The sequence below is a fragment of the Nomia melanderi genome, chromosome 9 (genome assembly GCF_051020985.1).
Source record: "Nomia melanderi isolate GNS246 chromosome 9, iyNomMela1, whole genome shotgun sequence".
NCBI lineage: Eukaryota > Metazoa > Arthropoda > Insecta > Hymenoptera > Halictidae > Nomia > Nomia melanderi.
In genome coordinates this window covers 15,140,544-15,153,343 of record NC_135007.1, presented here as the reverse complement: position 1 = coordinate 15,153,343, position 12,800 = coordinate 15,140,544, and the positions used below count along the sequence as shown (strand labels likewise).

Here is a 12,800-nt window from a genome sequence, read left to right as displayed (position 1 = left end):
GACCGCCCTCCTACCACCGGCGATTTACCATCGCTATCATCCCTCCTCGCGGCGTTCTCAGCCCCCAAGAGATTTTCTGCCTGTTGTTGCGTATGATCGTTTATTGCCGAAGGATAGCGGATACTAGAGTATGATGATAGGACGGAATTTAGCTACCCTCTTGTGTTAATATCGCCGAGGGCCGTTCGGCCTGAGGTTTGAAATTTTTTAGAAGCAATCTTTCTCGTGTGCTACGTCGTAATGACGTAATTATACACATTGTACGTGCACACTTTAACCCTTTGGCTACGGCAAAATTTCGCGTCAACGCGTGTTTTTAAGAAAGTCGAAACCATGGAAACACTGAATTGAACTAAATGACAGCGATCTGAAATAATCATATTTATGTGGCGCATGGCTAACGGAAGCTGTAATTGTTCAACTGCCAAGTTGAAACTTGATTTGTAATATTTTGGGCATTGGAGTTACAGAGCTTTTGCACGGCTGGGAAGGAACCTTGTACCTGCTGTGTTCGGTTATTGTTGAACACTAGTTAAACATAGATATCGTGTACTTGTAGTGTACGTCGAGGAAATATCGTATAAAGGAGAATAATTATGACCGATGATAAAATTTCCATTAAGTATACATGTCTAGGACTCAGCTATCGGTAAGCGTATCAGAGACGATTTACAAAGACATTTTGCATACCGTAAACACTGCATTACATAACATTTGGGTTCGTGGAATCCCAGGGTTCCCGTAATCTCCGCCCAATAACCGTGCGCTTTGATAACGCCCAACTAACACACTCCGTTGTAATACCTAAATTTCACGAATGTCTTCGCTTCAGCAATCAAAAATAAATTTATAGACGTCACCAACAGACGTCTACATTCGGGAGACCGAGGTGAAACGTCGAGAGCTTAAAAAGCACGAGGCCGAGGTTTCAAGGATCGATTACTCAACCGCTCTCTAATTACTATTCGCGATGCAGACCAGTTATTAAGCAGTCACACTTTCCGATAATTAAAAATGTATCTCGCAATGACGTAGGAAGCTCTAAAATATACAAGCGCATCCATGTACAGCGCATAACAAGCAGTGGCTAGCCTTGATCTGTACATCGCATTCATTAACGGCGCTGATGGTGTCAGAAGCACTTATCAACAATCACAGCCGATTGTACAAGAGTCTGACACTACGTATATATATACATACGCCTGTCGTCGGCGAATCAGCCGAACGTGGTCGATGCGGCGCTCGATAGTTGACGGCCGGCTGACGTTCGGATCGCACAGCGTGTCGCATGCGAGCAAATCAACGGGCCGCGCGTTGTAAACAGCGAATCGCGGGCGCTTGATGTTGTCGTTCGAAGTCTTGTATCCAGCATTCGGGACAACGGGACGTCGAGTAAACAGCTCCGCCAAAGAAATGCTGCGCACGTTCGCCAGCAGAGCCTTGCCCGCGGGCACCAGCTACCACTTTCATGGACGCGCCTTGGCATCGGGACAGTCGCGCGGTGAGTGCTCGACCCGCGGAAATCGCGAAAGTTACATAAACTTATTTAACTTCTCATGCAGATCGCGCCGGAGCCTCGGAGTTGCGTCACGTTTCCATGCGACAGAGGCGATTCAATCACGGGCCCGGGAAGAACTTGTCGTACATCTCGAACGGAGGCAGCGTGCCGCTGATAGACGTCACCGTGGGACAACTGATGGACACCGCGTCGGAGAGATGGCCGGACAAAGAGTGCCTGATCTCCGTCGACCAAAACGTTCGTCTAACGTTCTCGCAGCTGCTGCGACGCGCGGACAGATTCGCGGCGGGTCTGAAGAAGCTGGGCCTGAGGAAGGGCGATCGCGTGGGTATATGGAGTCCGAACACCGCGGAGTGGCTGACAACCTTCTGGGCCTGCCTCAGAGCCGGCTTCATCTGCGTGCCCCTGAACTCGGCGTACCAATTGGGCGAGATGACGTACTGCCTGGAGAAGGTGGGCATCAAAGCGGTGATATCGCCGGACAGGTTCAAGACGCAGGATTACCCGAGCATGCTGCTGCAGGCGAAGCAGTCCTGCCCGAATTTCGAGCACATAATCATCGCGTCGAGGGATCACGTGGCGTAAGGAACCGTTCGAGCGCGAAACACTCCGAAAGATCCGAAACGAGCCGGCTCCGGATCGGCCGTTTATCTCCCGCGAATGATATAAACGCGTCCCCTTGGAATTCTGTCTAATTCGAGCGAGGGGACGGGGACGCCGCGCGATAACTCTTGGATATCCGGCTAGGGCGGGTCGATAGCGGGACGGAGTCACCAGTAAATCCTTCGTCCTTAGGAAACGCGGCCGTATCGGGCCATCGCGGGGGCCGGGGGGAGCTGGGAACGCGGCCGACCCTCCGCGGAAGGTAAATTCGTCGCAGAGCGAAAGGCCGTTTCTCCTGATAAGTCCGGATCGGGCGAGGTCGATCGCGCCGCGGCCAGTTTTAATGTATTCGCCGGCTGGCCGCTCGCCGCCGCTCGATCGTTCTCCGCTCGGCCGCGGTCCCGTGAGTCATGAATATCGCGTGCAACGGCGTGCCCGTCGGCCACCGTCGACGCGTAGCCCGTGTACCCGGGCACGTCCAGGACGGGTTAATCACTGCGTCGCGGTTTTATTGTCGTGTAAACGTTCCGCGTGATCCAGCGCGCTTTCCCTTTCGCGTCTCCTCGGTTTCTGCGCTGCTCTACAACCGGCCGAGCGGAATGGTATCCTTCGCGCTGAACTAGTCGACTGCCATCGACACTCGGGAAACTCGCGCTTGTTACATAGACGTTCAAAGAGATTGCTCTTACAGCACCGTGGACGGTTAAAAATATTACTCGAAAAGTTTTCATTCCCGTACACGACTAAATCGCTGCCGTATGGCACGGTTCAAAGTCCGCCGCAGTCGGAGGGTAAATCCGGTACATCTCGAACGGATTTATCGCCTCGGTGAATGGAGAATATCAATCGTCCTTGTGAAAGTAGATTAAATTACTGCGTCACGATAAAAGTATCTCGAGCAGCTTGCTCGCCGAGATGAACGAGTTTGAAATTCCGATAGCGAGCTCTCGGAAACTTCTCGAGGCGGCTTTCGAAGTACACGATCCCCTTAAACGGACACGTAGCCTGTTGACCGCGATAATCGGCCGTGCTCGGTGTAATTGCCGCGATCTGCGGCATGCAACCTCGCGCCCCGGCAAATCGCTGCCAGCTGACGGACCCCGGTTCGCCGTTTCGGCGTCTCGGCGATCCCCCGGGCAGCACGTGTCGCGGAACGGATTGCGGGTGGAAGGCGCGAGCGGGAACAAATTACTCGTAGTGCAGCGGCAATTTCCTAAAAACGCGGCGCCCGTCTTTCAGCGGCTCGAGGCCCGCTCGCGGCACCTGCGATCCGATTGATCGTCCGGAGCTCGCCCATCCGGCCAATCTATTTCCAACCCCGGCGGACTCGTAATTTCTCCAACTTTCGCCCGATCATCCGGCCCGATTTGATTAATAATCGCCCCGCCGCCGTGAACGGAATCACCGTGACGCGCAATTAGGTTAATGGCTGCGGCCGGCGCGCGCTACCCCGGCCGTTTCCGAACTTAAGCTTCGATACACGCGCCGGCCGATCGATCTCACGCCCGTGGATCTTCGCAGGGGCACTCGACGGTACTGCGACGTGGAGGAGCTCGCGGCGAGGATCGAGGTCGAGGCGATCGCCGCGGAACAGGACGCGGTGTCGTGTTCCGACGAGTGTGCCATACTGTTCACGTCGGGAACCACTGGGAGACCGAAGGCGGCGCTGTTGACGCATAGATCCGTGGTGAATAATTCGCGACAGGTAAGAGAGTTCGCGGATGCGTCGAGAATGTAGGATGCTGGCTGGGTACCTTGGTATTCCAAGATACTTGTTAAGTTAATGATTATCGATTTTGCGTTTGGACCTAACCGGTGAAGCACTGTCGATAGTTCGATACCACTTCATTCAGTGATTCTCGGAATTGTCATCCCCTAGGAGACTACGGGTAGTTAAATGTTATACTTGTGGCATTTAAATTCTAGGTACTTTGTGCTTTGTGGATACCTTGATACTCTAGCTGTAAGATACTTGTTAAGTTAATGATTATCGATTTTGCATCTGGTCGTCGCTGTCGTACCTAACTGGTAAAGTACTATTGATTTATCATCCTCTAGAAGACTCTGGATAGGTAAACTTGTAGTACTTAAATGTTACGTACTTAATTATATCTTTCCCTATTAGAGGATTGAAGATCACCGATTCATTAGACGAGCGCTCCTTTCGTTTTCTATTAGGATTCTCATACACCGTTCGATTCGACGGCAACCTCAGTTTTCCATTCGAGGGTAAAAAGATCTTCGGCGTCTATTTGGTAGTTCCATCTCCCAATGATTCGGTTATCGAATATCACGCGATAACTGCAATTTACTTTCCATTCCCTGGTTTATTAGGTCTTAGAAAGATCGGAGATTCGAGCGGAGCATAAGGCGTGCCTGAACGTCCCGTTCTTCCACGTGTTCGCCATCATTAAGAGCCTGGTGATGCTTCAATCCGGTTCCAGCATCGTGCTGGAGTCGCCCTCGTTCAACCCGGTCAAGTCGATAGAGGCGATGCTGAAGGAGAAATGCGAGATCACTTATGGGACGCCGACGATGTGGGTAAGAAACCGACGACTCCGCGTCGCCTTTACGAGGAGGCAATAAAATTCTCGTTGGCCCTGTTCAAATAAGACGCGAAACCGTTTGCGTTAGATCAATCTTCTCGACGCCCATCAACGGCTCCAGCCTCCGCCAATAAGGCTGTTCTCCGGGGTCACCGGGGGAGCCCCTGCCGCGCCGGAGCTCTTCAGGAGGGTACGGGAGTGTTTTCATTTCGACAAGATGAAGGTAATCAACGATCTCGCCGTGTTAAATCGTCCCTAAGATGATCCGTTCCCATTATTTCGCTAACTACACGCGTATTCCTCGTGGCCGCCGATGCCACCGAGAACGCCGGCGAACGTGCTTACAAATCCTCGAGCAATCGATCAATTCTAATTTAATCTAATCTAATCTTTCAATGATTCAACCTTCCGAAGACGTAATCGTCTAATTGACACTAGAACTAGCGTATCGGTGAAAAGAACCGGTTTTTATTTGCCGCTTCCGCAATTATTGATAGAAGCATTCAATACTCGAGATGATCTTGAGAATTCCACTTGAATACTGTAACGAATCTCTGAAGAAACTGAGAACAATCTACTGTCACAGTTTTTATAAGCATCATATATCAGTCGTATTAACTCTTTGCACTCGAGAGTTTTTCACTAGAAATCTGCAGTATTTCACAATCAGATGTAAACGACGTTCTTCGACACTAACAAACGAGAAAACGTACGTAAATTAACACGTTGAATGCCATGGGGGTCACCGGTGACCGCCAACCAAATCCGATTACTATGGTTCATTCAATTAAACGACGATTATTTGGAAACAATTCTATATTATAAATAACGCTACCCAATGCAGTGACATTCGACTACACGAACGTGCAGTAATAATAATGGAATTCAATCAAATGACTTAATAATATATTTTTTCCGTTTTGTGTATTTTGCTCCATGGAATCGCGTGGCATTCAACGTGTTAAGAATCACAGCTATTTTATTTCAATACGTCGCATTTCGATACAGTATACGAACCACAGTGTTACACATAAGATTATAATTTTGCTGTGTCAAATTTAGTGGTGACTGAGAGTCACCTCTCGAGTGCAAAAGTTAAATGCTCGATAGTTCTAGCGTTAAATGGAACTATCAGGAAGGCAAAGTAAGCTACGACCGTCGACCGCCGATACACAGGGCACAAGTCATCGAACGGCAATGGAATACATCAGCCGCGGACAATGGCTCGCGGGATCCGGTATGCAAACCGTCCGTCGGTTTTTGCGCGAGTCAGCGTCGAACGGCGACGCGTTCCGCCGGTGAGAATTTATTTTCGGCCGGATCGTTTACACGGAGTAACAGGCGCGGCTAATAACAGAGGCCGACCGGTTTCCATTTATCGGCGTAATTGTCGAAATATATTCGGGTTGCCCGTAGACCCGGTATCGCGCGAAAGGTCGTCGACACACGTGGCAGGCACTGATTCGGCGGCGGCGGTGGCGGCGGAGGGAAAGGGCCGTGTATAACGCGTCGCGCGCTGGCCCGTTATCTATGCACATATCTCTTGCACCGAGCAACTCCTCGGTCCGTATGCATAAATACGATTCCGCGAGGAGAAATATCGCTCCTCGGTCTCGCGATCAATAAACGTTCCCTTTCGCGAAATCGGGTCCCGGCCGGCGTGTGTCGGTGCCCGGCCCCCAGGCGTTTATTACGTCCGTCGGGGTAGCAAGAGTCCGGCCGGCAGGTTTGCATACCAGTCCTTTGTTTGATGGGTTGCCAGACGATCTACGGGCAGACGGAGGGGACGGCGGTAGTTTGTCAGTCGTTACCCGGCGAGCCCGCGGAGTTGACGGACAAAACGGTCGGCCATGTGTCTTGCCACATGGAGATTAAGGTGAGAAAACTTCGCCCACTTCTTCGACACTCGTGTCCTCTGCTGGAGAGTCCTCCGCGTCGCTTGTTGCATCGATCAGTCCCAGTAGATTACTAGAGCAACACGTTAGTGTTGGTAGTACGTGTGAGGACAGGTGTGTCCACCGATCAATTAGATTCGCGTTGCTTCTCGCCAGCTCTCCAGCAGTTGGACAGATCCGTGACACTTCGGCAATTCTTTTGACTTTCATGATTCTCGAAGGTGGTGGACCAGAAAGGAGCAACCGTTCCCTTAGGCACCGTCGGCGAGCTCTGCGTGCGCGGGTACAACGTCATGAAGGGTTACTGGGGCGACGAGGAGAACACCGCGAAGACCATAACGGAAGATGGCTGGCTGAAGACCGGCGATCAATTCATCCTACGGCCGGACGGTTACGGGCACATAATTGGCAGGTTGAAGGACATGCTGATCAGAGGCGGGGAGAACATTTTCCCGAAGGTGAGCGCGGATTACCGTGACTGGCTGCGATATTTGGCCTCCTCTTATCCCGTATGAATCGCGTTTCCCCGCAGGAGGTCGAGGACTTCTTGATGACGCATCCGATGGTGCTGGAGGCGCATGTGATCGGCGCTTACGACCGCGTTTACGGCGAGGAAATATGCGCGTGCGTGCGTCTCCGGGAGGGCGCGCGGCTCACCGCGGAGGAGCTTAAGAGCCACTGCAAGGGTAAGATCGCGCACTTCAAGATACCGCGTTACGTCGAGTTCCTCGACGAGTTCCCGAAAACGGGCAGCGGCAAAGTGCAGAAGTTCCGGCTGAAGCAGGAAATGGAGCGTAAGGGCGTGATCCCGGCCGCCCCGAGCGAGCCGGAGTTTTCCACGAGCGTTTCCTCGGTTTGAATCGCCACCCACTCCTTTCCCTTCGATTCACCCTCGACCCTCGTCGCTCAATACCAAAGCACATCGGGATACCGAACGTATTACGGGATAGTATTCGGTGATCGTGCAGTACAAATCAAGCTTGTCAGGGAGAAAGCTTCGGAGTAGTTTTATTTATTTCCCCTTATCTCCGCCTAGATAAAAGGGTAACGCAGATTAAACATAGCTGAGACCTGTACTCGCGTTTATCAAAAGTGTTATCGTTGGAAAGGTCATAGCCGTGATAAGGATACACCGCGCGATACACGGAGTACAGAAGATGGCGCCACACGACTGCCAGAACGATTGGGGGGCTCGGCAAAGTAGAGAGCTGTCTTCGTATGCAAAACGGTTACCATCGCGGAGATTGTTCCGTCGATAATTTGATCATGTCCATTGTAAAATATTGTACAATTTTATGGACCTTTTGATAATATATCTTCCAAGAACAACATTTCCGAAGCAAACCCCGCGGAGAAGCTCGCAAAGAGCAAGCGGCGATGCGACACCTCCGGTCGATCTCCCGTTTCCCGCAGCACGCGTCCGCGTTTTTGCGACGACGCCGAGGAAACCTCGTCGTGGACGCCAAATGTCGCTGAAAAACGTCGATCGGTGATCGATGACAACGCGGGGCCGGAAGCTTCGCATAATGAAGCGCACCGGGAAGGAAGCCGGGGAAGCTGGAAAGGTGTACGCTGACGCGGCACCGGGGAAAAAGAGGACGCGGAGCGAAAAGACGGTGGAAGCCATCGAAATCCGCGGATCCTCCGAGTCGGGCACGTGTTTCAGGTGGCGTCTAATTGAGGATGGATAGCCGGAGGGCAGTCTCGGTTCTCCGAAGACCGGAGGACTCGGGAGAGGCGTGCATTACCGCGGCAGATGGTGGTCGTGATTGCAGCTGCTCCGCGCCGGAACACCTGCCGTTTTCTCCGGCGTCTATCGGGACGAACGAAATCACTGTCCAACCTCTCCGCGTCATCTTCCCTCGGCATTTTTGTTGCCACGGGAGTGGCTCGATCGTCGATGGGAACAAACCCGGGATAGGCGACAGCCATCGATTGGATCGCGCGACGTAGCTTTGCGGTCGCCGGAAACCGTTTCGGCCTCGAAAGCGTCCGGGGACGGAAGGAATTGCGGGGAGACGGGGAAAGTGATTTCCACCGTGTCGAGTGTTGTTGAAATCTTTTTAAATATCTCCGGCGAGACCGCAAAAACCGCGTGGAGATGGCTTGTAGTCGGGGCTGTCTCAGGAGCGAAATTAATTCTGGCGGCCGGCCAGAATCTACGAGCGCGGGACACGAAACATCGGGGTCGGGGTGGGACAGGAAGGGGTGGCAGGAAGCGCGGTACACGAAGGGATGATAGTGGAGCGGAGTAAATTCGCCGGAGACAGATTCGCGCGGAAAATTATCCGCGAAAATTGGTGGCCGTGCGCGCCGTCCCGACAGCCGGAATAGACGACCGTGACCGCACGGCGTTCCCCTCTCGGAGCACCGGAGGAAGCCGGGGGTAGCTAACGAGCTGTCAACTGTCATCGAAATCGAGACACGGCACCGGAGGACGCCGGCGAAACGCGTCCTCCTCTTCCTCCGGAGGCCCGGAGAGGAACAGAGAGACAGGGCGGGACGGTTCGAAATTTCTCGGAGGGCCGCGTAATCGATTCGTCTTTTCGTTCCGGCTCGATTTCCGGCGGGCGGGCCGGTCGACGCGGCCCGAACAATGGGACCGCGGGGAACGACGCGAGGAACGATGAAAAATGGGAGACGAAAGGGCGAACGGCGAGACGCCGGGGAAGCGGCGATCGAAAGAATGGGAAGAAATTCCAGAGCGGCAAGCGGAGAATGGCGGTAAATTAATAATGGCGGTGGCGCGGCGTGGCGCGGGCAGGGTGGAAAAGCGAAAGAGAGAAAGAGGGAACCGGCCGGCGGAGGGGAGAGTTCGTTTAATCGCTTAATCGAGACTCCAGAATGCCTGGCGAACCGAAGGCTCCGCGGCAGCGCGCTTTCCTTTCGTTCCGATGAAAGCTCTCGAAAGGGTCGGCAATTACTTAAAAACGAAGTTGCGCGCCATCATCGCCGCGTTCCCGTTCCGCCACCCGCCACCCGCCCCTCCCGCCGCGTTGGTTCGCCTCTTTCCGGTTTCTTTCAGCTAGCAGGGACCGCGCTCCTCCTCGCGGGGGATGCTTTTACGCGGGTTCGCCGCGGAGGAAGTTCGAAAAACCCGGCCCGCAAGCTCGCCCGGACGCGGACGTGTCTGCGCTACTCTCTCTCGCCCTCTGTCCGGAGTAACGACAGCAATATCCAAATAGTAAAACGGATGGCAGCCGGCTCGAGGGCACGGCAAACACTCGAACCGGCGGCCGGATCGATGAAAGGCGCGCGGGGGAAGCGCAACCGCTGTAATAAAAGAGCCGGACCGCGTAAACGTAATCCAACGGTTTCTGCGCGGCGGCGGAATGGAGGCCGCGGTCTCTTCTCCTCCGCAGCAGGGCGAAACCGGTGCGAAATACGAGACCGGTCCGCGCGGTCGTCCCGAGAATCCGATACAAAACCGGAGAGCGACGCGCGCGGTCGCGATCGCGATGCCCGCGCGGATCTTCCTGGAACAACGGGAAAAATCATCCTCGCGGGCCGCGTCTTCGGTTCCTCGGGCACTTGCCGTCCCCTGGTTCTCGAGGGGTCACGTTACTTCCGTGATCCAATACGTGGACAGTCGTAGCGGTTGCTGGCGACCGCTTCCGAATCGATGAAACAGTTAGGATACGACGGCTGACGTCTGATGGGAATGTTTTATAGATGGACTCAGCGGATGGTAGAGTAACGCGAGAGTCGAGGTATTTAATAGAGGACAGTTGTTTGTTTTTAGCTTTGTTACGGAGGAACGAGTGACACGTAAGCCACTCGAGGTTCTACATAGTAGCAGTCGATGTACCGGTAGAGTCAGTTTTCGAGTAACAGTTCGCGAGGTAATCGACGCGGAGGCGGTTAAGACTGAAATCGCGTTTAAAGATTAAACGGTTCTTTACGTCCGTCCAATGATGTCTCCTCGATCGTCCGTTTCCAGTGCTCTCGATGGTCGCTTTTGATGGAGAGTTACGGGTAGTTGTACGGTGCGTTTTATTTAAAGATCGAAACGCTCTTTCATTTTTAATAGCGCGCGGAACGCTTCGAGCGCAGTTCGAACCGTATCAAAACAGCGGGATCGTAAACAGGAGACGTTTCCTACGATCATTTTTCTCGAAATTTTATCTGGGTCGCCGGGGAGGTTTTTGCCGGACAGCATATACTTTTATTTGCCCCGCATCATTTTATTGAATTCGCGTTTTTACAGCCCGCGGGACCGGGGAGTTTTCCATCGCGGAATTATAAACCCGGTATGTAAATGAAATATTTCATCGCTCGTGGCATTCACCGCGCGAAAAAGGGAAAAGAGGTATAAGAGACCGCATTCTATCGCGTTACGATTAGACTGCGGACGTTTATGCAAATCCCGGTTCAGCGTAGACAAATTCCAAGAAACCGCGGTTAATTAAGGTTCTCGTTTCCCGTCGCGGCAGCTAAATCCTCTCCGACTTTCTATTTTTTCTCTTTTTCTCTTCTTTTCTCCCCTCCTTTCGAGACAATTCCCTCCTAACGTCCTAATCGCGGCGTCGACATTTCTCTCCTCGCGACTCGCGCGAACGTCCGACGATCAAAAATCCCCGGAGGTCCGCGGGAAAAAATTCGAACAGTTTCCAGCTCATGTACCGGCGACAGAAGCTAATAATAAAAAGGGAAACTCCGGGGACTCGCCGTGCAATCCGGCGACTCGCCAGACGGAGGAGTCCTTTTCAAGCGAGCGTGGAGAATCAGCTGCCGGCTGGCGGGCTCGTCGTTGTTCATCCTTCCAGGACGTTCCAGCATCCGGCCGCGTAGTCGGAGAATGAACCGTGGTGTCGCGGGATAGCGGAGAAAGCGATGAGTAATAAGGAGTTCCCCGGCGCGTGTACGGAGGAATATTTCGTCCGGTTGCGACACCAAACCCACGTATGAGTCGACGATACTCGAGACACGTAGTACGCGTTCGCGGGAACGAGTTTCCGAACTAATGTATTAATAAAATGGATGTCTCGATGTTTTTAGAGCATGACTTGCAGCGGTTGCTACGATTCAAGAATATTCTAGAGTTGGAGGATTTATCGTTTGAATTGTACAGTTCCAGGGTGACGACGCTCTAGAGTTTCAAAGTTGTAGAATTATAGAGTTTCGCAGTGTTAGGCTTACGAAGTCGCAGAGTTCTAGAGTTATAAAGCTCTATGGTTATAGAGTTAAAGAATTCCAAAATTCCGCAGACACAGAGTTACATCGAATAACTGAAACAAACGGAAATCCGACGTTATGATGTTCTAGAGTTTCAAAGTTGTAGAATTATAGAGTTTCGGAGTTCTAGGGTTACGAAGTCGCAGAGTTCTAGAGTTATAAAGTTCCATGATATAGTTGCAGAGTTTTAAAGTTCTAGAATTCCAGAGTTCTACAACCCCGTTTCCAAAACCGCAGAATTCGAAAATTCAGCAGCCACGTGACATCAAACAATACCAAACGAAAATCCAAGTACAACGCTCCAAGCCTCGCACGCGAAGCAACTTACAAATCACAAGTGTCCATCGTACAAAGCCGAACGACGAAACTTGAACTGTACCAATCGCGTCTGCAATAAAATTACCACATACAGTATCAGGCGGACCCTTAAAAGGAGAAAAGAAGCAACTCACCTGCCTCCGGCCGGGGACAAGCCTAATAATAACCAATTAGACCGCCATCGGTCACAGGTGTCTTCTTTCCACCGCGACTCGTGGTGGAACGGCGGGCTCCCGTTCGTCGAAGAATCGGGGTTACGCGGACTCTTCGGCCAGCGACGCGCGCCGGATCGATATGTATACTTATTCCTCCGACGATCGCGACGCCGAAGAACGAGCGCGAACGGCCACTCGAGGCCGCGACCACGGCGGCGGGTTCGGTGCCAGTCCCCGGAGGATCGATCGTCGCTCGAGCGGCCGGAAATAACGCGACGGAAAATAGGTAACAACGGATCCTCGGGCCGGTGGTAGAACCTCGTCGGCGTTTTTTGCCCGCTGGCCAGATGGAATCGCTGCTACGAATCTCAGTTGCGCGTCTCGGGCGGGCGGGCGGGCGCGCGCGGCAAAAAGCCGCCTGGAAGAAGAAGCTTTAATGGAGAACGCGGAGAACGATCCGGGAGGAGAGGACAGGGCGAGTGGCTCTCCGGTCGTCCGGTTTTTCTCGCCTCTCGAATCGCGGCCCCGCCACGGAAGTCCCGCGAGGGGACCAAGATTATCGCGTTCCCATAAAACGAATGAATTCCCC

The 12,800-nt window shown here is 52.9% G+C and overlaps 1 protein-coding gene across 1 annotated transcript; it reads left to right on the top strand.

Annotated features, from left to right (window-relative positions):
• The first annotated feature begins 1,109 nt into the window (after nt 1-1,109).
• On the top strand, nt 1,110-11,552 carry Acsf2 (Acyl-CoA synthetase family member 2). Its single transcript, XM_031989694.2, has 8 exons — nt 1,110-1,501; nt 1,563-2,100; nt 3,644-3,827; nt 4,457-4,663; nt 4,757-4,891; nt 6,431-6,544; nt 6,785-7,021; nt 7,096-11,552. The coding sequence occupies exons 1-8, from the start codon at nt 1,342-1,344 to the stop codon at nt 7,420-7,422; spliced, it is 1,902 nt and encodes a 633-aa protein (XP_031845554.2). The 5' UTR covers nt 1,110-1,341; the 3' UTR covers nt 7,423-11,552.
• The last annotated feature ends 1,248 nt before the right edge of the window (nt 11,553-12,800 follow it).

What these genes read in the sequence shown, in the direction of transcription:
- Acsf2 (XM_031989694.2), top strand. Translation starts at nt 1,342, where the DNA reads ATGTTGTCGTTCGAAGTCTTGTATCCAGCATTCGGGACAACGGGACGT. An exon ending in ATGGGACGCCGACGATGTGG is followed by an intron (nt 4,664 to 4,756) that starts GTAAGAAACCGA and finishes CGTTTGCGTTAG; the next exon opens with ATCAATCTTCTCGACGCCCA. An exon ending in CTTGCCACATGGAGATTAAG is followed by an intron (nt 6,545 to 6,784) that starts GTGAGAAAACTT and finishes TGATTCTCGAAG; the next exon opens with GTGGTGGACCAGAAAGGAGC.